Raw genomic sequence first — 24,654 nt, 5'->3', positions numbered from 1 at the left:
TGCTAATCACAGATTTGCAGGTGTCATGGAGAGTCAAATGGTGGTACCAACAACAATACGCACATATTCCCTTCCCGATGAACCTGATCTAACTTACTTTCTCTCTCTCTGAAACTATGGAAATTAAAACAACTAAACTGTCCAACATGTCCTGTTAAACAACTTTTGAGTATCTGTGTGTAGCCATTCACGGCTGAATGAAAAGCCGGAGGAACTAAACTCTTTATTTCATGGTTGTGTTAAACTGGGACATTACATTGTGCTACGCTCAACCTAAAAATAGTTTGAATCATCTGAAACGATTTATATTTTTTCTCCTTTGTCAAAACTACACCTAAAAGCCTTTGACAAAATTATCACTAAAACTACACCTAAAGGCCTTTGACAAAATTATCGCTAACCATCCCAATTCTGACACCATATTTCATAGAATTCTGAGGACCAGTACCCTCAACTCTGGTTTAAACCTGGGTCAAGTTGGTAAAGGCCTCGGAGAGAATTATAGCTTGCAATCCCACTTCTGACACCATAACAGTGTTTCCCACAGGACCGTAATCTATCTGTGGCGTTGTGTTGCGCAGAAGGGTGCAACATTATTTCATGTTTTAAAACCTTATTTAACAACAGAACATGAAGACATAAAGGTGTTGGTTTCATTTCATGCAGTGGTAGACGTGTGTGCCTTATAACACTTACAAGCAAAAAAAAAACATCCATGATGTTTCCTGGGCTTCCTGTAAGTGTGTGCTGATTTTAAACATAATGTACACATCATTGTGCATCTAATATCTCACTACAGTATATTGATGAACAGGTGTGTAATAATCCACGGGCAAGCAGTTAAGGTAGCTTTTTCAGACTTCTGAAAAGACTTATTTGCCAAAATGTGCACGACAGCCGGTGAATGTGTTTGTGTGTGGTACGGATGAGGTGTTAAAAAATAAAAATCTAGAAAAATAAAAGTAAAAAGGTAGCGCTGAATCTTTTTGTGGGAGTCCAAATTTATTTGTGGCAGGCCACCACAAATAAATGAATGTGTGAGAAGACTGCTTCAACCCTGATTTGAACTAGAACTCCGAATAACAACGATCTCCCCTTTCTCACAGACAAGCATCTTATAGCCTAACAGCTAACGAGCATGTACCCTCAATCTGTCCATGTTTCCTTTAGGCCTGCTAATACTCTGCTACAATGTGCCCTACCACAACTATGCAGACGACACTCAGATCTACGTGTCACTGACAGCCGGTCAACATGGTCCTGCAGATTTACTTTGTCACTGCATCAAACAGATCAGCGTGTGGATGCAAACTTTCTTCAGCCAAACTCGGACAAAACTGAAATCATTGTCTTTGGCCCACAGAAACATAGAGAGAGTGTTATCAGTCACTTTGAGACTATTTATCTAAAACCTAATCATCAGGTTAGAAATCTGGAGGTAATAATGGACTGCGATCTGAACTTTAAGTCACATTAAATCAATAACATCATCAGCTTTTTACCACTTAAAAAACATTGTCAAAATCAAGGGAATAGTGTCTAAGCCAGAGACTAATCATGTCTTTGTCTCCAGCAGGCTAGACCACTGTAACGGCCTTCTCAACAGGCTCTCTAAACGAGCTGTAAAACCGCTGCAGTACATCCAGAGTGGTGTGGTCTCCTGGGGGCGCCCAGAGTCAGGACTAAAAACGGTGAGGCTGCGTTTCAGTTTTATGCTGTCAAAATCTGGAACAATCTTCCAGAAGCTGTGCGACAATCCTCAACTTTAGCAATGTTCAAATCCAAGCTGAAAACACTTCGATTCAACTGTGCATATGACAACTGGAAGTATTTTATCTGCACTCTTCAGTTTCATAGAATAATTTATGGAACTTTATGTAATGATTTTATGTTTTTATGGAATCATTTCATGAAGAGATTTTATAATTCTTTTCTGTAAAGCACTTTAAATTACCTTGCGTATGAATTGTGCTCAATAAATAAACTTGCCTTGCCTTGACTTACTGGCTCTCAATTTTATTACGAAGACTCAACAAGATGCTTGTTTGCTGTTAGCATTTTTTACCTGAGGACTGGAGAACAAGACTTGTGCTGGAAGACACAGCCATCCCAATGAGTGCGGACATTGTAAGTGTCGTCGCTGTTTCTGTGCTGCTGTTGTTGATGGAAGTAGCATTAGCTCCTATGGGCTATGTTAAATCAATGCGCCTAGAAGAGAAGTTTTGGTAATGTTTTAAAAATCATCAAAATACAGCAAGATACTGTAAGTATTACATGTTATCATCAATGTACTTGTTAACGCATGATCACAGCATGTATATAAAACGATAAATCGTTCTTAGTGTCACGCCTAGTGAGGCAGGACAACTCCAGGTAACAATAAAAGTTTACTGAACACTTGTGCAACAAAAAATACAGCAACTCAAAACTAAAGTGCAAAAATAAGCGATTTCTATTGTACTGATGCTTACAACTCTTTGATCAACACACTCCAAAGGAGTATATTGCAATGCATGTTGTAATTTTTTTTAATTAATCTATGTAGGAAGTAAAAACACTTAAAGGGAAGTTACATGAAGTGTGTAAAGTGAGCGATGAAAGTGGGGCTTGAGAGGGCGGAGTGTGTTGTACCTGCCTTGCTTGGCGGCACATTGTTCACTTTAGGCTTATTGCAGAGTAGGACACATAGACACACACACACACCAGCACACTTAGATGCACAATCTTAGATGTACCATGGAGTCTAGATTACCAAACAACCAAAGAGTGCGGCTGCACGATATGAGCCCAAAATGTGAGTGGGAGAAACCTCCCTACTCGTACGTTGCTCTCATCGCCATGGCCATCAGTAACAGCTCGACCAAGAGGGCAACTCTGAGCGCCATATACGACTACATCACCTCCAGGTTCCCCTTCTATCGCAAAAACCAGAAGGGTTGGCAAAACAGCATCAGACACAATTTGTCCCTGAATGAGTGTTTTGTCAAGGTGCCCCGGGAAACCGGGTGGGTGAAGAAGAAGGGCAACTACTGGATGCTGGACCCCTCCTTCGAGGGCATGTTTGAGCAGGGCAATTACCGGCGTCGTCGCATGGTGAAGAAAGTTCAACCGGACCCGGTATACATGCCGCCGCCCTACGTGGACACCTCCTCTGGAGTGTGCATGCCTAGATCGTTGTTGCACCGCACAGGGGACAGCCGCAACGTCTCTCCGGTGAGCTCCTACTTCCCACCGCCGCCAGCCCATCACTTCCACCCGTTCCTCTCCTATGGCGTCTATCACCAGCCGCCGGTGTTGTTGGTGCCGGACATTGATACTGCGACTCAGCCAGTGAGCCCAGACGGGGGCACGGTGCCTGTGGGGTGCGGCTGCCATCACATAGACGCCAAATGAGGGCAAGTTGAGCCGCAGTGATGGTTATTTCACGCTCTCGCTTGTTAAAGTTATTGGTGGCTGCAGAGTTTGTTTAATATTGCTAATATTGCAGGTACTTTACAAATGACATTATGCTTTGACAGCCAGATTAAACGATGCTCATATAACTCATGTTGATTTTGGAATGTTTATGTTATTTGGCGCCTATGCAGCAGCTTGATGCACTTCCAGCTTTTTTATTTGTAGGTTTGATTGATGTAAAATTCATGTTTGTTAAATAAACAAAGTTACACTGAAGTGCGTGTTTACACTTGCACAATTCAACATGTGCGAAAAAGAGTAGGAGGAAACAGTTTATTTAATCTTAGAGCTATTCAGTAACGAGTAAGAAGAAGCAGACTTTATTTCATCCTATTCCTTCTCAGTCTCAGCAATTACTGATAGTTTGTTGATGTCCTGTGTGAACATGTTCCCAGGGTACCATTTTCTAATCGTAAAGAAAAGAATAAAGAATGTGTAACAGTGGAGTTAATAGATATCTTATTCAGTAATTAATAGAATGAAACTTACAGATGCATTGTATAATTAAAAATAAATCCAGAATACATGATAAATAATGTTAAGAGCTGTCATTTGTCGAATGCTGGATCCCCATTATGCAGAGACTGGAGCATCATGTAGAAAAGAGTATTTTAATTAAGCACAAGAAGATGCAGGTACTCAGTCGTGGAGGCAGAAGGCAACAAAAAGCGACGGAGAAAAAAGGCTCTGTGAAAACATAAAACAGGTAAGTAAGGAAAGTAAGACTAAGCACAGACGTGGAAAAAGGAACAACAATGAACCTTCTTCTTAATCTTCATGAAATTACTACTCATTACACTCAAGCCTCATTGGGACTCGGTCACTTACCAGTCAGTGTGTCAGAACGTGTGATGGAAGAATGTTGTGTGATAAGTTAAACAAGTAGTCCTAAATGCAAGACAAAATGAGGAGGCTGGAGACGAGTCCAAAAGTAATTATTACGCTGTCTAGACTTTAAGAGGCTCTTGCCGAGATAAATTATTTTATTTTGTTGAAGTGATGGCCAATTTTAAATTCGCAAAAAGTTTATTTGTAGTTCAAAACTTAAGGTGTTTTTACTCACTTCAAATCATAACAGAAAGGAGAAACAGTATCAGCCAATCAAAGCTGGGGAACTTCTTTTTTTTAATGCCAATTTTAGTAAAGACACAACTGTTACCTACCTGTAAACATTCTCATTCATCCAGCTCATTGTATTCTTTGTATTCAGACTAGATAGTCTGACTGGTGTGTGTCCCACCTAGTCTTTGAGCATGAACTAATGAAGTCTAACGAATGAACGTCTTCTAAGACAACCTGAACAGTCCAGTTGCGATCGATTGAATGCCCTGAGAACTGTTACCTGGTTGCTGCTTTTTCTTTTTGTTTTGCACATTTTAATTTGTGTTTTATTGTGTGGCGTTTTGTTGATGTAGTGTTGTTTGATTGTAAATAGTTCGAAATTTGCATGCAGAGATTTTACCTTGTCTATTGAGATTTGTTTATAATATATTATAATAATATATTTTTGGAGCTGTTCATTTAAATAATCCATCCATCCATCCATTTTCTATTCCGCTTCTCCTCTTTAGGGTCGCGGGGCATGCTGGAGTCAATCCCAGCTATACCAGCGACAGGCGGGGTAAACCCTGGACTGGTCGCCAGCCAATCGCAGGGCACATATAGACAAACAATCACTCACACTCACGTTCTTACCTATGGACAATTTAGAGTCGCCAATTAACCTAACCTGCATGTTTTTGGAATGTGGAAGGAAACCGGAGTACCCGGAGAAAACCCACGCACACACGGGAAGAACTCCACACAGAAATGCCCAGGGGAGAATCAAATCCAGGTCTTCCTGATCTCCAGGCTGTATAATGTGTTCATTTAAATAAATCCATTTAAATATTAAACATTTGATATCATGTATTTTTTTTACATTAGTAATTCATTTTACACAATACTCATAATTTGGTAACAAATTAAGACAAAAAAAATCTGAGGAGCCACTTGGGAGCCGAAAGAGTCGGTTCTTTTTAGTGAGCCGAGACGACAAAAGGGCTCTCTATAAATAGCCGGAATTTCCATCACTGCTCTCAAGTACTTCCTGTTTGGTCAAATACGAGTTTGTACAAAACAAAAACAAATTGGATACAATATGGAGAATATTCTACAAAAAAGAGTTACCATTAATTATTTAACATAATTAAACGTTAAAAAAAACATAAAAAGAACGCGTATCTAAACGCGTCCGTGAGACGTAGTTTCCGTTTCCGGCACATGGGCGTACACATAAACGGGTCTGATTTACCGCGTTGTCTTTCGGTGTAGTCTCTGTACATGAGATAAGCTAAAAAATATCACTAATTTCCTCAGTTTTTCGCTAAACTGTCACTACCATTGCCAGAATGGATACGTTAAACCATTTTGTCCAACGATATCCCCAGGTGTTGTACAGCGCTACGGCGTTTGTAGCCGGTGGCGCGCTCATCTACAAGCTTGCTAACAGGTAACAACATGGCTTGCTGGTACTCCCAAGACATCAACTCAATGTCCAAATTGAAAGTACTGGTATTTCTGCAATTAAAAGTGTTTATACTGGATACTTTTCACATTTGCTTTGTAGTCATTATTCTCGCGTTTAAGATACCGAAATATCATATCACATTGATTGACAGGAGGAAGCCCCTGAATCTTAAGGTGAACTGCTGGTTCTGCAACCAGGACACTATAGTTCCGTATGGGAACAGGAACTGTTGGGACTGTCCCTGCTGTGACCAGTACAATGGCTTTCAGGACGTAAGTGTCACAAATTCTTCACTACTTTTATGGCACAACAAGTAAATACACTATTCTTGTCAATTGCCCACTTTTCCACCAACAAATCCAGGATCTTTTTTTATTGGACTAAAATAATTCCTGGTAATCTGTGTGGTTTGTAAGTAAAATCCAAAACAAGATGTGTTTTTTTTTTTTTAACCCTAAGAAGATTTACTAAAAAACTCAGTCTGGACAGCCTGTCTGCAGTGTCAAGGACAGCCAGCAAGTCGTCCTCTCTAAGAAGGATGAGCTCATGAAGGTCTGGCTATGGACCTTATGGTCCATTTTAGCTGTAAACCACTATACATAATATATGTCTGTGTCAGCGACAACACGAACACTCATGGTTGATTTAGCTATAGCATCAGCCTGTTAATCGGTTCCAAAGTACACTTTTTTTCTAACAAAAAATATAAGACCACCACCACCGGCCAGCAGGGGTTACCAGTAGTGGTAGTACATTTGTCACAATTTGAAGGAAGACTTTCTAAAAAAAAAAAAAAATGCACTCGACTCGAATAAGAGGATTGGCATTCTCTCTTTTTTACTTAGGTAAGTTAATTTTGGTTTAAGCATGGCACGGTTTTTCAAAATCAGGTATGAGAAATGTTTCTGTGGCGGAAACGTCAGCCTGAGTGATTACATCATTAAAACTGTGCTTTTTTTTTAGGGATGCTCCGATTGATCGGCCACCGATCAATATCGTCCAATTTTCGTAAAAAAAAACATGTGACCGGCGTATGCCGATAAATGCCTTTCAAAGCCGATCACAAAAAAGATTGCCGTGCGACGGCAAACCCTACATGTCTGCCGTGTCACGTAGGATTGCAAACAAAATGACACGTCTCGCATTGACCTAGACACAGGCTACGCCAATCAATGTCAACGTGTTTGATCACTCCATTACCAAATGTATCTCAGCTTGGCTATTCTTACATCTTTGTTTACATGTTTTGCCTAGCTGTCACTGCCTGTACTTTGGTGGCAGCTAGCTAGCAGTTAACTACAGTTAACCGCCTAGCTTCTGTTCTTCGGACTCCAAATGCGACTTTTTACCACAGTGACATTTAGTTTTTTAAAACAAACAAGCAATGTGGTTAGTTCGTAGCTCATTTTTGTCCCAAGGGGAAGTGTATATCACGTTCATGGGGTACGTACTAACTTTTTTAAGTGTCACTGAACAACTTCACTCTCTTGTTGTCATTATACTGATTATGTCTTTGTGTGTGGTTGTTTAATGAACATATACACAGTGTGTCCAGCCTTATGATGTGATACTATGACAGGGTCTCCTATCTCGCAAGGTGATTTTGAGTAGCTCACCAAAGGGTCAAAGAATATTTGCTTCAACTCGCAGTAGTTTTTTATGATAGCTGTTGAATTGAGACTGTATCCTTTTTATATAATGACACATAAGTACAAAACTGCATAAAGACCACACTGTTTGAGTGGAGATGTGCTTGGTAAAGTCTTAAATAAAACACAAATATAGTTGACAGCTCTAATAGTGATGAAAGTTGGAGACCGCTGCAACCTGACACTGAATTTATTCTGTTAATTTTTTTTTTTATCTTGAGCTAAAAAATAATTATTGAACATTTTATTTTCCACCTATTCATATTACTCCAGAACACGCGTCCGGTATCGGAATTGGCACCATGAAACCCTGATTGGAACATCCCTACTTTTCATTCTATTAGAATGGGGACTACAACAAGCCCATTCCGGCGCAGTACACTGAGGATCTGAACCACGGTGTGTCCGGTAGCCTGCCTACGCAAGCATCTCCTGGTAAACTGCAATGGGTCAACTCTAAGATGCTGTTATGCAGGAAGTGCAATCACAACCAGTCAACTAAGCTCAAGCTGTTGTCCTCATTCATGCCAAAGAATGATGTATGTATCAAATTACTTGTTTTACTATTGCTAGGCCTGCAGAAGCAAATAAGAAACAATAATTTTTTTTATTTTTATTTTTTAACTTTAGGAGAACTACGACGAGGAGGTTGACGCATACAAGTGTCACTTGGAGGAGCACTACAAGCTATGCAGGCCGTGTCAGGCAGCTGTGGACTACTACATCAAGTATCAGAATCGTCAGCTAAGGACTGTGTTGCTCAGCAATCAGCTTCGACACACCCAAGAATCTCTTAAGGGCTTCATAAAGGTAAGTGCATTTCATAGTAGAGCACAGAACTTCTGCCAATACGTAATGTCGCGTACAAAACCAACCAATGAATGAATGGTGATGATGGAACATCAAACTTAAAGCCCACTGGCCAAAGTATGTTGGGGTCATAATATTCATCTGCCACCACCTTTGACATTTTTCTCGAGCAGATTTATTTGGGTTACAATTAAATTTTGTGCGTTAGCAAAAATGGCTTTGCATAATAATAATAGATTGCTCAAATAAGTTATGTGATCAGTTGTGTGGAACTGATCATGTCAGGCTTTCCTTTAAAAATGTTTTTTTTTTTTATGTAAAAACAATGTTAAGTAATATTCTGTATGACTGGATATATTTTAGGGATGCTCTGATCAGGGTTTTATGCTGCCAATTCCGATACTGATCATCCAGGACTAAAATCGGCTGATACCGATACCGATCACATGGATTAATTATACTTTTTTCAATTTATTTATTTGTGATGAGTGCAAATAGCCAGGGGTGCCATATAAAAGGGAAAAGTCAGGACAATGCCAAGGTCCCTTGACTGCCAGGGGGCCCCAAAAATAGGTAATTACTAATAAAATGAGAAATTGGACGGGTGCACAACATTTTTTTTTTTTTTTTTTTTTTTTAATGGCACCCAGAATTCCCATTTTATAAAAAAAAACAACAAAACAAAACAAAAAACCCCCTGCAGAATTCACATTAAAAGGCTGCACCCTTGCTACTGGCTGTATATGAAAGGAACCATAAAATAATTTTAATTTAGACAAAAACATATTTTACTTTGAAGAGAACATACACTCGCCTTTTATGCTGCCAATTCCGATGAAAGCTTAGTCATCAAACTACTGTTAAGCAGCTAAGAAATGTTGTTATTTCTTTTTATTGCAATCTACACTTTATTGGGGGGGGTGGTAGTCTTACATTTAGGTCAGTAGAGTATTTGATGAGCTTTTATATTTGTGTGCCTTTTCCCCTTATCTTGAAGTAGATTACTATTTCCATGTCTTAAAAGTGTTCTATTCTATTTTCTGTTGCACAGGGCTATTTCTCTGGTTCTTGTCCACTTGGGGTGGTGGTACTCCGATGCCTTGCCATGCTCATTTGTGCTTTCTTGCTTACTACATCTTTTTATCAACCTGCCGACCAGCCGGCTGCATCAAGTGGAGGGCTGAAATCACCCAAACCCTCCATCCGCAATGTGTCCGATAGCAGCAGTGAGAGCGTTGGAGGCCTGCTTGGGATCCTCTCATTTCCTCTTGTTGATTATGCCAAACTCCTGTGGCTCTGCGGACAAGCTAATCAGATGGTGGTCGTTTGTGTCGGTGTGTCATTGTGTCTCATTGGTATCCTCTTGGGAGGAACCACCAGGTAAGTCAAATTTCGCTATGGATGTCTGATGACAGAGGAAGTCCTAATAAATGGTCTTATTCTCAGGTTAAGGAGAATCGACGCTGTGTCCTCTGTGCTGTGGTTCCTTGTTCTGTGTTGGCATCTGCTGGTGGAGTACATGGGTAGTGATGGGTCAAGCTGGACGAACACAGCCAAGCACATCACCACCGGCCTCTGTTGCATCGTCAGCTTTGCCGCTGCCGTAGCAACGCGCAACCCCCTGGGTCAACGAAGAGGCAGAAATCGAAGGTCAGAATCTCGGCGCTGATGTTGTACTTGTTCATCTTCTGTCATTGTCCATGAAGGATTTTGGTATTTGGAAGCATTGTAGTAGCACACTGTAGTGTGTTACAGTACATAGTCATTCTCCATATTAGAAACATGCCAAAAAAATTACCTTATGAGACTTTAGAAAATGAAATGACAAGTCGATGAGGTTGGCATGAAAACATCGTCACACATAACCTTAAATAGTCCTGTTGTACTGTGCCATGTGTGTGTTTTAAAGAATGTGTGATAAATAGTCATGCATCATTTATACTTTAAGGCTGTTGCTATGTAGCAAAAATGATCCATGTCTGTTTTTTGTAGAAGAAACTGACTAGAACAACCTAGTTAAGGAGCTGACAGCAGTCATTACATTGCATGAATTACTGACTTGACTATTACCAGCCCTCTCCAAACTACCACTCACACACACCTTGGTTCACACTGAACGAAATAAAGCCGTCCTACGTAATAGCCCTTCTGGCACCATTTTTAGTATGTACTACATCTGAGACCACTTTAAGATGATATTTCTTGCAATATGTAGCATTTAATGCTTAGCCTTTGCCTTGTAAGTTTATTACTCTCTTTGCCATTCCTGCACACACTTCTTTACTTTTCAGTCTGCTCTTTTTTTTTTTTTCCTTTTGTGTGCCTTCTTGCTTCACTGCTCTGACTTGGAATGCTCTTACGTATGCATGCCCCCCATGCTCCACTTTAAAACAACTTACTGACTCACCAGTCAGTGTAAAAATGAGCACCCTTTGCTGCCACTTATTGAATCTCCATTTTATTATGGCTGCATTTCACACACTAAACTAACTTCTCCAGACGAAATGTGACATTAACCTCCAATATGTGAAATGTATTGTATGCATTGTACCTGGATTATGCTTCTATGCATTTAGCTTTTTAGTGTCCTTTGCCATGAGCGGACAATGAAGAGAGACCGGGAGGGTTCTGGAGCTGAATCTAAGCTAATAATTACACAGGTCACTTTTGCTGCAAATGTTGATCCGAAATTGGGGGAGAATGTCAAGCAAGCGGGGATGTTTTGGAGCAGGAGTGAACCGGCCTAGTGTACAGTGGTGCCTCAATGCAGCAGCATAATCCAGGTTTTATTACTGTCAAAAATAGTAATTTTTATGGGCGTCTCAATTACTCACATTTGAACATGACCCCCACAAAGAGCAGAGATCTACTGTATATCCAAGTTTCATAGCATGCATTGTCCCTTGAGAAGGTGGATGAAATGATTGATTGTTGTAGTTATTTAGAAACACCTTCTGTTAACCTCCATAAACGACATCAGTTGTGTTATGGTCACTTGTGTGTCGCGATGCACTGGCTTTACGTGACAGAGGTGGCCAGTTCCTCTTTTGCATATACAGTGTTCCCTCGCGCTATCGCGGTTCACTTTTTACGGATTCGCTGTTTCAGATTTTTTTAGTGCTTTTTAAAAATATTTATTTTTATTTATTACTGCATATGAACGCTGTTACAGGCCGAGCCTGGCCCTTTTAAGAAGAATTGCATTGTGGGAAGTTTAGTGTATCTCTTCCCTCTCTCGTCTGTCTGCCCCGTCCATTGTTTTCTACATCCTGATTGGCTGTAGACCATTGCCAACCAGTCTCCTTCGTGTCGTCCTGCCATGTCTCCTGTGTCATTGCTAGCTTGCTATCTTGTATCTGAATCTTCGGTTTGTCTGCGGCAATATGTTGTTAACAAGCATACAAAAACGCTACAGTACAGCGGAATCGCGCCAGGACGAAAAGACAGTCACAGGAGTGAAATATGCGTGAGTGACTTAATAATTTGTTGTTGATCATTCAAATTCAAATTAAGGTTTGAACTTTTTTGAGTGTTTAAACGAGAGTAATGTGGGAAATGTTATTGCCTGTATGACAAAAGTATGTGAAGTGTATGGTGAGGGGTTTTACAGCCTTAAAACAAATATAATCATTGTAAAAAAATAAAAATAAAAAAAAAGAAGTTGGCTACTTTGCGAATTTCAGTCATTGCGGGCTGTTTTGGGAACCCATCCCCCGTGATAAACGAGGAAACACTGTAATGTGACTTGTAACTTGTAACTTTGAAGACACTAGTTTTATTGAGGTGGCCTAATGTAGCTGCTCCACCTTAGCACGACAAACACATTTGTGTTTTGATTTAGATTATACAACTACTTTTTTTTACTAATGTAGTGAATGTTTTTTTGCTGCTGTTTTTTTTTTATTTAGAGGACTGTTATCCTGAACACTGTGAAGCGTACCTAGAATGTTAGCAGTGTTAATATGCTAAAAACCCATCCACACTGAAAAGAAAAAGCTGGAATGTTATGATGGCTTTATTCTTGTAAAACCGCGTTATTACAATTTTATCTTCATAAAATGTAATTTCTTTCTCATATGACATAAAATTCCTTTTTTGTGACATTTTGATTTTATCCTTGAAATTCTCTGACTAATCTTGTACAATAGTAGTATTATGTATATTTTAGTGCGGCTCTTATAGGCCTTTGTACGTTTGCAACCAGGCAGTTTTGGTTTTGTGTTTGTCACCCTTCATTATTTTTTTCTGAATGCTGAAGTGTGGATTTTTTACAAACACTTTTTATCAAGACTTTGTTGGAAATCTTGCTGTGTGTGTGTATGTATAATAAATTGCTTATGTAAGCAAGTGTCCTGTTTTTATTTTATGTAAATGCAAACCATGCTCTTCAAGTGGCCTTTAAAAATACCAGTTTGCATTTTTTGATTAATTAAAACAATTGTGATTTTTTTTTTTACATTGCGTAAGTCACTTTGTGTGTTTGTGAAACTGAAAGACTGACGCTGCATTGTAGATAGAGCATCATTTGTTCAACAGGCAGTGAGCAATCTTTACATGTTGACCAACAGCTGTCATCTCAGTAGTGCTGTTAACAAAGCTCACAACAACAGACAACACTTGCCCTTGAACGGTGGTGGAATAAAATGCAAATAAATGTTGGTCTTACGACACTATTGTTTTTCCTTTCTAAAATGTAATTTAACTCCAGGTAGTAGATTGTCGCTGCTCTTGTTTTGCAGATACCTCGAGGGTTCTTCAGTGCGTTCCCTAAGCAACCAGCCCGCTATGCTCACCCCAGAAATGATTCGCTCCTTCGTTCCCTCGCCTCCTCCCAACATTTCCAAACTCATCAACCACCAAAAGGCTCCCCCGAAAGGCAAGGATTACCTCTCCTCCCTGCCTCGTCGTCTCAGCAGCGCCCTCTGTCTCGGCACCATCTCCACCTTCACCAGGACAGGTGCACTGAAATTATATTTCTAGCCTCCTATAATCATGCTTAGCCCAAAGCTGCATCTAATTTTTTTTACCACTAGGAGGCAGAAAAGATTTACACTTGAGCAACTCAAACGTTCTGTCAATGAAAAACATAGTTTGTGTGATGTCCCATCAATGCTAGCTTGTTTGTTTTTATTCCCATCCGTTTTTCTTACTGTTGCTAACACGGTCTCCCTTGAAATGTTCTTTGAATATAAATGGTCTAATAGCTAATGGTTGTAAATATATTAATTTTGTTTTTCAGATTCAGGCTACTTGTTCAGTGGAAGCAGACCAGCCTCCCTCTACAAAGACTCCCCTCCCTCAGGTATTTACATGCATCATACAGTGGTGGTTGTCCTCCAATTGGTCCCTACTTCAAAACACTTTTCTCATAGGAACAACCTAAAGCGTTTATTAGCTGTACAGGTTGTTTTAAATAAGGGTTGAACTGTCATACATGTTCATAAATAAGTCAATGTTAATATTGTGATGCCAAAAGCCATAAAATGTGTAGTTACTCATAACTTTGAGAAGTACAGTAGCAGCTCACTTTGGATGAGCATTCAGCATTATTATTGTTGACCACTTAGCCATATTGTACTGAGGAGCTTGTACGGAGACCATGGGTTAGGTGGACAGCAGCACTGGGGTCCAGTTATGTCAAAAACAGCAGTTGTCTCAAATTCTATAATATGCAGCTCACTTGTGGTGTTGTTGCTGTTATTATTAGGGCAGTCTTTGACTAAGGATTTCATAGTCTAATCTGATTTGCTTTGTCCATAGTTGACAATTTGTTGAATGTTGTTTTTATTTATTTAGTTTTTTTTTACGGCCAGTGGACATATTTCTTGTAGGGCTGGGCGTCGTGGGTGATATGGACCAAAACTCATATCCCGATATATTTTTTTGAGAAACATCGATAAATATACGATATACTGTATATCCCGATATTTTTTCTGCAAAGTGAGTTTAAACACAGAACAAGCCAAATATGCGTGTCAAGTTGTTCTATCAAAAAAAATACTTACCACGACCCTAATGGCGATTAAGCGGCATAGAAAACGAATGAAAGACTGACTCAAGCTTCATGCAAGCCGCACATTAAAAAATAAAGTTGTTAAATACGCGACTATTCAGACATCTGAGGGGAAGTCATGTTCCCCCTAGTCCTGCACACTTAAAAAAACATAAGCTACACAATGAAACACCTTCGATATATTATTATGACATTATTTAAAAAAAAAAACACTTATTTTTTTGCACACAGGGTACTAATTTAAAACGGAGATGGTTTTAGAGGGGTAAGATATCTCCTGGTAGGTTTGTCTTCTATTTGGTGAATTTATTTGTACTTGCTTGTGTATTGAGTCTTTAAGTGGTGACAAGCTGTGGTAAGATGTGGTGAACTGTGATCTTTATGCTGTTTTGCTGTGCTTTGGTCTGCAACAACATGGAAATAATCAGTACAATGCAACTCCACGTAAATGTAATAATTAATAAATAAATATGAAAACAAGGGCACATAACGTACAGAAATCAATAAGGAAATTAAATCAATATGAGGCTTATTATTTAGCCAAATGGACATCACCTCTGTGCATTTACACACAGCATTAACATTTGTGAACAAGGACGCGGTGAAAGGAAGAATAGAAGACACACGTCTGTCTGTGCAACGTCTGAGAAAGTCATACACAAGTCTCAATCTGTGTGACACATGGTGTGTTCAAGGACCGCCGAACAAAGTGGCCACAACGCCCGAAGAACACACATTACTTGTGAAAGCATAAATTTATTTACTCGTTCAAAATTGGGGGCTTTTTAACAGTCAGTGCATCCAGTCAGCAAACAAATGACTGGCTCATACAGCTCAGAAAATGCCACACTGATTAGTCACAGCAAAACATAAGAAGACTAGCTGTCATTTAGCACACAGTATTAATGATCTTGGAAAATCTTCAAGATGAAACACTTATAATGCACAACGTCATTATCAAATTTACTTATTTGTTCATTCAATGTGCACACAACAACGGGCCAGAAGATTGCGGTTGCTGCAGTGAGTAGTGAATAAAGAAAGCTTGCATGTAGAAAAAGCTTGCAATCTGCTTGAGCACACACTTACGCTCAATGGCGCTCACATGTAGTGATGAGTGAGACCACCGCGTCAAGACAAAGAATTACAGCCCAAATCCCATATATATAGATCTGAACGATACGTTTGCTTTCTATATCGTGCTTAAAAGAAATATTGCTATTGCACCCAGCCTTAATTACGAGGAATGTCTTAAAGTGCAAGTGGGCATATTGCACATTAGAAAAGTGCACATAAAATAGGAACAACGTGGACTGAAAAACAACTTGCCAAAACTCAGGGAGCAGTCTAATTTCTTGGATTAAAATCCAAGATTGGGATATAAAATTTGACGTAACAGCCTTGCCTGTTGTAAATGATTTGCCATGTTGTCTGTTGTTGTGTGAAGCTGCTGACACAAGTTGCACTTCACGTTGTTGGGCTCATCTTTAACCTTTTCAAAATGCTTCCACACTTTGGATGATTTTTAGTAGCCATTATGAGCCAATAATTCCGTAGATGTTGACGGTCTTCCCAGCGTTCAAAGCCAGCGCTCATCTCAGGTCATTTTGGATTGCGCCGCTGAAACAGGTGATTTCATTAAGGCGGGGTAAGTGTCGGTCTTATGTTAAACACCCATCATTTTCAATTCTTTTATTAGCACAAGTTAGGCTGTTGTTGTATCAAAATAGACTATTTACGGTATAACAAAAACAAAGATTATGTAAAAATGTATGCTCCGCAGCACCCATGGGCACCCCCATGTAGTCAGAATGGTACAGTCTTGATCATATGGCATTTTCATACTGTCATGATGGCTGAATGACACAACGGCCGGATAGCTACAGAAAAGTCCGCCTTTTGTTCGAAATATACACGGGGTGTCTTGCAAGCAGATGAACAGTCAACGCTTCCTAGTTCTCTCCTTCTTCTGACTTATTTCCTAAAGCCTAGGTTCCCAAAGTGGGGTATTCGTACCCTCGGGGGGTACACCAGTTGTCATGGGGATACGTGAATAAAACTAATTAGCATCCAACACTCACAATTACGAGTGCGCCTAAACGCCTCATGGCGCAAGGAGAATGAGCAGAAAGGAGACAGAGTATGAAGTTGTTCATTGCTCTGTGTGCATCATATGAACACATAAGTAAGTTTGATGATTATTTTGTGCATTAAGAGTGTTCCATATTGAAGATTTCATTTACAAATGTGAAATGTGATCATGAAAAATACTAATTTTGACCAGGAATTACCGGTACTATCAAATTTATTGTTCAATATTTCAACTTAGTTAAGCTTAAAAAGATATTATGTTTTTTAAGTGTGCAGGAGTAGGGGGTACATGGCTTCAGGTCAAATGTCTGAAGGGGTACGCTACTGTAAAAAGTTTGGGAACCACTGCCCTAAAGCTTGTGCTAAACCAGCGTGCAGAACGTCACTGCCATCTATCGCCCACACCCTGAACAGCATCTCAGAACAACATAATACTGTACACCCGTTGCTACAATACGATTCAACAGCGAGAGTCAAATCAGACTCCTCCAAACTGAAATGTCGAACAGTCGACTATTCTAAGACACCCTTACCTAGTAGTAGTAGTAATACTAATGGCTACTGTCAACTGTCTTATAACTGAGCTCAACTGACTTATAACTTGGCTGTGTTTGTACTGAGCAGCCTGGACAGAGACCATCGGCAGGGTGGACAGAAAGGTTCAGTTGGCACTCGGGTCAGGTTGTGCATATAACGGGCGATTGTCTCTAAGTACACACAGCTCACCTTTTGTTCTCAAGTTTGTGTAGTGTAGTATTGTGCCAAAATTTGCTTGGTTGTTTTCATAATTGTCTTCGGAGTAGACAAGATGACATAGTAAACATTTAATGATGAGGCAGACACAGGGGTTAGCAGTACACTCCTGATCAAAATCTTAAGACCAGTTGAAAAATTGCTAGAATTTGCATTTTGCACATTTGGATCTTAATGAGGTTTTAAGTAGAGCTAAAATATGCAAAAGCAAGAAGGGCGAGTGAGACAAAAAGCACTTTGAAAAAGTAATTTATTGAAAACAACAATTCAACTGAAATAGGGTGTTTATCAGCTGATCAAAAGACCACAGGCTATAAAAGCCAAAATCTGCTCAAAATTGTCATTTTCTGTCAGGCATTCACACTGTCATGCCCTACTGATGGCTAAAGCTAAGAAGCTTTCTCTTTTTGAACGTGGTCGGATTGTCGAGCTGCATAAGCAAGGCCTCTCGCAGCGTGCCATTGCGCTGAGGTTGGGTGCAGTAAGACAGTCATTCAAAATTTTTTGAAAGATCCTGAGCATTATGGAACAAAAAAGTCAAGTGGTAGACCCAAAAAAATCACACCTGTGCTGAGCCAGAGGATCCGATTGGCTGTCCATCAAGACAAAGGGCGGTCTTCCACCCACATTAAGGCCCTTACTGGTGCCGACTGCAACGCAGTAACCATCAGACGGCATCTGCGGGAAAAGGGTTTAAAAATCGAATTCAAAGACCTCGTCTCCTTCAACGCCACAAAACTACCCGTTTAGACTTTGCCAGGGAGCATCAAACATGGGACATTCAAAGGTGGAAAAAAGTTTGGTTCTCTGATGAGAATAAATGTAACCTTGACAGTCCAGATGGCTTCCAACGTTACTGGCATGACAAGGAGATCCCACCTGAGATGTTTTCTACCCGACACAGTGGAGGGGGGGTCCATCATGATCTGGGGTGCTTTTTCATTCAGTAGAACACCGAAGCTTCAGGTGGTGCGGGGTAGTCAAACAGATGTTGCAGCGGGCATCCCTCATGACTGAGGGCCCTCGTCTGTGTGGTACCAACTGGGTTTTTCAACAGGACGACGCTGCAGTTCACAATGCTCGCTTGACCAAGGACTTCTTCAGGGAGAATAACATCACTCTTTTGGGCCATCCTGCATGTTCCCCTCATTTAAATCCCATAGAGAACATCTGGGGATGGATGGCAAGGGAAGTTTATAAAAATGGCCATCAGTTCCAGACAGTTGATGCCCTTCGTGAAGCCATCTTCACCACGTGGAGCAATGTTCCCACTAGCCTCCTGGAAACACTCGCATCAAACATGCCCAAACCAATTTTTGAAGTGATTAACAAGAACGGTGGAGCTACTCATTACTGAGTCCGACTGAGAACATTTTTTGTTCTAGTTTGGAGAGTTTTTTGTATTTTTTGAGCGATGGTCTTAAACTTTTGATCAGCTGATTAACAGCCTTGTTCAGTTTAATTGTTGTTTTCAATAAATTACTTTTTCAAAGTGCTTTTTGTCTCACTCCCCCTTCTTGTTTTTGCATATTGTAGCTCTACTTAAAACCTCATTAAGATCCAAATGTGCAAAATGGAATTCTAGCAATTTTTCAACTGGTCTTAAAATTTTGATCGGGAGTGTAGCTTAAAATTTGGTGCAATTTGTGCTTGTGCTCAAAAGTAAGCATAATACTAGACACCTAAGCCTATTGGTTTTCTATTATTTTACTTGTATTCCTTTTTAAAGCAGCTTGTTGACATTGTCTCGCCACTGTTTTTCCACAGACTACTTTTCAATGAAGTCGTGTAGTCGGCCATCATCACCTGGGCCCTCGCCGACTCCCTCAGTGGATGGCTCTGGGATTTCCAGCTCCTGTTCGACCAGACAACGTCGCCCTCTCATCAGCCCAGCGCGTTTCAACCTCAGCAGTCAGAAGCCACCAAAGCTGTACTCGATGGATACAGAGTCCATGTTGAAGTCCCCTCTGGTGTCCTCATCGCATTTTCTCCTCGCGGACCAGACTTCTGCTTGCAGTGGCCGCATTTCACCAGACATGTCACTCTTCCAGAGCCAGAGTGGTGAGTACAGCAATCCGTCCTTACTTTCTCTTAGATTCTGAAATGCACCACACTACCATTTACCACCACAGGCTTTTGGATTGAAGTAAATTACACTTCCGACATTGCTTTGTGTCACCATGTTGCAGATTTGGCTTCAATACTTAACGAGAGGGGTGTGAAGACGAAAGAGAGCAGCTCCTCGGGGTCTTTAACTTGCCTGGTTGGCACAACCACAGCAGTACCAAAGAACACACGCTTCTCTCAAAGTAAGCAGTGTATTTATGTACAGTATTGTAGGAAGTCTTTCACTAGAAATGAAATCAACAGTAATCAATGATTTGTTCCAGAGCCAACCAAGAAATATTTAATACTGTAATTAACCATTATACAAAAAAAGTGTCACATTTTTATTCGAGAGCAATACAACCAGACCATAAACAACTGTTATTAGACGGATTTATCATCAGATACTTATATCTATATTTTCACAGACATCTCTGTAGGCTGTATGTGAAATGTTTAAGCGGACATATGTACTCACGTAAATGTAATGACTAGGGTTGCTCTGATCAGGGTTTTGTGCTGCCGAGTCCGATACCGATCATCCATGAGTGAAATCGTCCGATATATGATCACATAGAATAATTATACATTTTTTCAATTTATTTATGATGAATGCTATTGGCCAGTGGTGCTGTATAAAGGGGATATGTCAGGACAATTCCAAGGTCCCCTGACTGTCAGGGGCCCCAACATATAGGTAATTTACTAATAATATTAGTACATTTAAAAAAAATTTTTTTTAAAGTTTTGTGGCATGTGTTGGCAGTTAAGTTCCACATGGCAGACATAATTGTTTTTGTTTCGGCACGCCTGCGCAGTGTGAAGGAAAGTGGGAGGAGCACGCTGCCCAAAACACTACACTGCATGCGGTGATCGCTGCGGGCTGCAGTAGTACGAGCCACAGGTGATGGGCTTTTGTAATCGATGTTGAAAGGCATTTATCCTGCATTTGCTGATCATGTGATTGTTCACAGAAATTGGCCGCTGCGGATCAGTGGCCGAACGATCGGAGCATAGCTATATAGATATGTATACAGTCAAACCTGTCTTAGCGGCCACCTGTATAGAACGGCCACCTGCCTATAGCGGCCTCTGAAAAATCCCCCGCAGAAAATTTGTGTGTTATAGACACTGTGTATAGCGGTCACTTGTCTAATGTGGCCAGCGGCCACCCATTTTGTATCCCTTGGTCAATATCTGACCGCATATAGCGGCCAAAATGCCGACTCAAGCAGAAGCTTCATGCACGAAAAAGTTTTGTTTTTTAATCAATGAAGCCGTCGTGTGTAGACTTTAATTACTGAGTTGTAGCTCAGTCACAATCATTCACAAGATCCACACAAACTGTCAGTTGTTCCACATAAAAAAAGCCGTCTTCTTTGGAGCTTGCTACTAAAGTGACACCGTTTATTTCCTGGTGTGAGACAATGTGCACTGGTCAATACTGTAATGCCCCTTGTTGTGAGGAAGGAGAGACTCACGTCACCGATGCACTTAACCTAGTAGTTCTTTACAACTTTTATCCGCAGTCCCACAGTGCCCTCTACTGGTTAACATGTAACAGTATAATTATATGTATCTGCAAACACAACAAGCTTCTAATCATAGACATGTCTATATGTGCGTGCACAAATTCAAAATGGCCGCCAACCTGTCTATAACGGCCATCTGTCTATAGCGGCCACTTTTGCCGTTTCCCTTTATATACGTACCTAACATGCATGTTTTTGGATGTGAGAGGAAACCGGAGTACCCAAACACACGCACGCATGGGGAGAACATGCAAACTCCACACAGAAATGCCCAAGGGAAAATCAATTTTTGGGGGTCTGCGCCATAACTAAAAAATACTCATATTTTGTAAAAATGTAAAAAGAGGATCTGGAGGGCCTTAATGACTAGGTTTACCTTGGGCCCCCAAATGACTAAATACACCCCTGCTCTTGTGACATAGACAATAGACAGCTGTCTCTGCAGGTGATGTGCCACTTGGAGTGGTTGTGTTTTGGTAGGCTTTTTGTTTTTTTAAACCTGTCTGCTTCTGCCCTTTGCAACAAAACAACTTTTTTTTTTTTTTTTTCCTTTAACATTGCTTTTCCACACGGCCCAGTGGTTGATGTCCCCTAATATAGAGGATCTCTGACTAGCGTTTTTGCCATAGATCCTTAAACAGCAGAGCTCACATGTTGCGAAAAGGATCTTGGACTAGTGTAAACATACAGTATTGCGCCAGGTATACTGTAACTACAGTATTTCTGACTATATTGGCCATTTGGTTGAATAGCCATGATTATAAGAGGTCATAAAATGAGTCAAGTTAAATAGCCTTGAACTATAACTCAACATGCCACATAATGACAAATGATTCATTTTCTATTTTACTTCCCCAGACATTATGACGCGCCAAGTCTGGATGGTACTTTTGTTCGCCAGCCTCAGCACCAACCTGTTGTTTGCCGGCCTGTGGATATTTTACAACTGGAGATGAACTAGCCATTGACTGGTCCGGTCCATCCGGACTGTTATTTCTTCTGGGGGTGTCACTTGGTAAGAAACCTCTTGCTCTTTACCACTGCCCCCGTCAGATACTCTACATCATTTCTCATGTTTTAGGAGTCAGGTGGAGTGCCTAACTAAAACACAGTGAGGCTTTGCTTCGTCTTTCTCTGACATGAGCACAATGGTGTTACATGTGCAATAACATGCTGTTCACTGCTCACTCCATTGTGTCCTACTGTACCCCCTAAGACAGTCACAACCTTAATGTACAGTCACCATTGGGTTTCCTGTCACACCTGTACTCTGGTTTGTTTATGCCCACTTTGAGATGTTTGCCAAAGATCTTGTAGTGCATATTTGATTTACGTATTATATGCATTATCTGTCTTTGACTGCAATAGAATGTAGCATGTCACCAGGCATTTGTTGAGTTGCAAGGGGCAAAACTACTACATAGTGTTAAAGTCCACAAACACATTGTTTATATTGACAGTACATGATGCACATTTGCATGAGAATAGACTGTTTTTTGTTTGTTTGTTTTTTTAATGGCATTTTGAAAGCTTGATGCAAGTAAGCTACCACTCCTGAACAATTATGGGTTTTGGATGTGTCACTTGCACTTGATTGTTGGGTTTGGAGCGGGGTTCTTGAAAGTTACATTGACAAGGTGCTTAGTGCAAGAAATGACTGTGATTGAAATGAGTGCAACATCAGTGGTTTTTAGGACTAGGTGGATCAACCCCCGAATGAACATGCTGTACATACCAGGGTATGAATGTTAACGATGTATGCATCAGTTATCACGAAGCTGTAGTGATGTATGGCGACGTCGTGGGTGGGGGGTGGTTTTCAAACTTTCTTGGTGTCGTCAGGTGGCCGCCGTCCTTCATTGGTGTTTCAATGATAGGCCTACGACACCTACAGAGAGCTCATCGGCAACGCCTGGTGTCTCAGGTGTGCCCCCCCCCCCCCTGATGTTACTTTGCGGCCCAGGAGATGTCTCGCCTCTTCACCCAGAGCCACCGACTAGCTTTCTTTGCTGCTCCTGAGAGGGCTTTGATAGTTTGGCGTTGGACTAGGCCTCGAATTCCCAGATCATTGAACATCCTGATGGTAGACTTGTCCACGAACCCTCTGCAGCCAACTTCCAGGGGGCAAACCTTGGCTCTCCATCCTCGTTTATAAGCATCGGTTGCCAGTTCGGTGCACTTGAACAATGAATAATGCTTATTCAACACTGTTGAAACCTTTTTAAAGGGTGTCTACACAGGGACGTGTCGTGTGTTACTGGCTTGTAAGTATTTTCTTCCAGGAACTTATTTATGTTTAATGTAATTTACATGTAAAAATGTAAATTATTTTTTTCTGGAAAGAGATAAACCTATTGATTACAGATTTTCATTTATTTTGAAGGGTTTTTTTGTGGTTGAAGCATATTTTGAAGTGCTGTGCTCTTGTAGACTTGTTAAAATGAAGGTTCTGGGATCATGTGTGTGTTTTACTGTATGTTATGAATATTGTCAATGAATATTTTGTCACTGTGCAATGCAAAATGTGCTCTACTCTGTGGAACTGATCCTGGATCCATGCTTTTCTTTTTATAATAAAATATATTTTTGTAATTGTAACTGAACTCCTCACTTTATTCGTTGTTTGTTTTCTCATTATGTTAAAAAATGTTTTTTTAAATTTATTTCAACTGTATTCTACTAAATTTTTTTCTCATAATACAACCTTATAACTTTTGTTAGATTACATCTATTTTTGTCTTTATAGTTTGACTTTATTCTTTTAAAATTACTGCAGATTTTTGCATTTTTTCTGTTTTTTTCCCAGTTATATTTTTAGAATGTGCTTTTTAGCAGGTTTAATCAATAGTTTTGAGGTGGTATTGGCAACATATAGTCACTTTTAATATACTGAAAACAACACAAAACATTTGTATTTTTTTTCAGTATCTTAAGTAGGCTATCACAATTTGACATTGTCCTGTATGGTGGACAAGTACTAGTACTACTTTTTAATATGAAACAATGGAGATGGTCACGGCAGAACCATAACTGCGTGGCCAAGAAGAAAAACTGCATCTTGCAGTACCTTTTTCTGAAAATGTGTGGCATGAAATTAAAAAAAATGACGAACCAAGAAAAGTTCAGGTTCCAGCAACAAAAATGGAATATAAAGATTTGAGGCAAGTCGGAGCTACAGTATAAGAATGTTTCAGGTGGAGCTAGATATGATTAACTGCAAAGGACATTGCATACAAAAGAAACACAAAACAAACTATTGTGCCATTTTGACAGTTATTCAATGCACAAAAATAAAAATGTTCTAGTTCTCAGGAGGATCTAGCTTCCTCTCAGCTCTTTAGCAATGACTTACTTTGACTCTTTTGCCCTTTTGCTGTCTTTATTTTAATGCATGTAATTTTTTGCAACATTATTGTTTGCATTTGCACTCAGCCATCAGACACGGCTTCAGTTGTGTTATGTGTTACCTCCAACATGACTTCCTGACAACTACAAGTGTCAGTATGGGTCAGACTCACTGTACTGTTATGTTTATGCTGTTTTCTATCGGGTGTTTTTCTGTCTCACTACTCTTAGTCGGGGGCTGGTTGGCTGGAATACATTGTTCATACTTTTACTGCCACTCTGACCAAAAGTTTCTCTTCTGCACAGTCACTTCCTGTTTTCCCCAGTTGGTCTAAAGTACCCTCACAAACACTTGTTTTGCTTCAGCTACATCAAGTGAGTTTGCTATAC

At 40.2% G+C, this 24,654-nt stretch overlaps 2 protein-coding genes across 4 annotated transcripts; both read left to right on the top strand.

The window, feature by feature from the left end:
- Positions 1–2,736: 2,736 nt before the first annotated feature.
- foxl2l (forkhead box L2-like) lies at positions 2,737–3,661 on the top strand. Its single transcript, XM_054771688.1, has one exon. The coding sequence runs from the start codon at positions 2,737–2,739 to the stop codon at positions 3,391–3,393; it is 657 nt and encodes a 218-aa protein (XP_054627663.1). The 3' UTR covers positions 3,394–3,661.
- Positions 3,662–5,723: 2,062 nt separating this feature from the next.
- On the top strand, positions 5,724–23,475 carry tmem201 (transmembrane protein 201). Of its 3 annotated transcripts, none has more exons than XR_008573491.1 (12): positions 5,724–5,947; positions 6,117–6,237; positions 7,959–8,153; positions 8,245–8,424; positions 9,476–9,804; positions 9,871–10,074; positions 13,164–13,381; positions 13,664–13,726; positions 19,049–19,342; positions 19,471–19,590; positions 21,778–21,934; positions 22,797–23,475. XR_008573491.1 is itself a non-coding variant. In XM_054797081.1 (11 exons), the coding sequence occupies exons 1-11, from the start codon at positions 5,847–5,849 to the stop codon at positions 21,873–21,875; spliced, it is 1,923 nt and encodes a 640-aa protein (XP_054653056.1). In that variant the 5' UTR covers positions 5,724–5,846; the 3' UTR covers positions 21,876–23,475. The 3 variants fall into 3 exon arrangements, 1 of the variants encoding a protein (XP_054653056.1); XR_008573490.1 differs by having other exon boundaries at positions 22,001–23,475; XM_054797081.1 differs by having other exon boundaries at positions 21,778–23,475.
- The last annotated feature ends 1,179 nt before the right edge of the window (positions 23,476–24,654 follow it).

Source organism: Dunckerocampus dactyliophorus, chromosome 1, assembly GCF_027744805.1.
Source record: "Dunckerocampus dactyliophorus isolate RoL2022-P2 chromosome 1, RoL_Ddac_1.1, whole genome shotgun sequence".
NCBI lineage: Eukaryota > Metazoa > Chordata > Actinopteri > Syngnathiformes > Syngnathidae > Dunckerocampus > Dunckerocampus dactyliophorus.
This window is presented reverse-complemented; position numbering and strand designations above follow the sequence as displayed.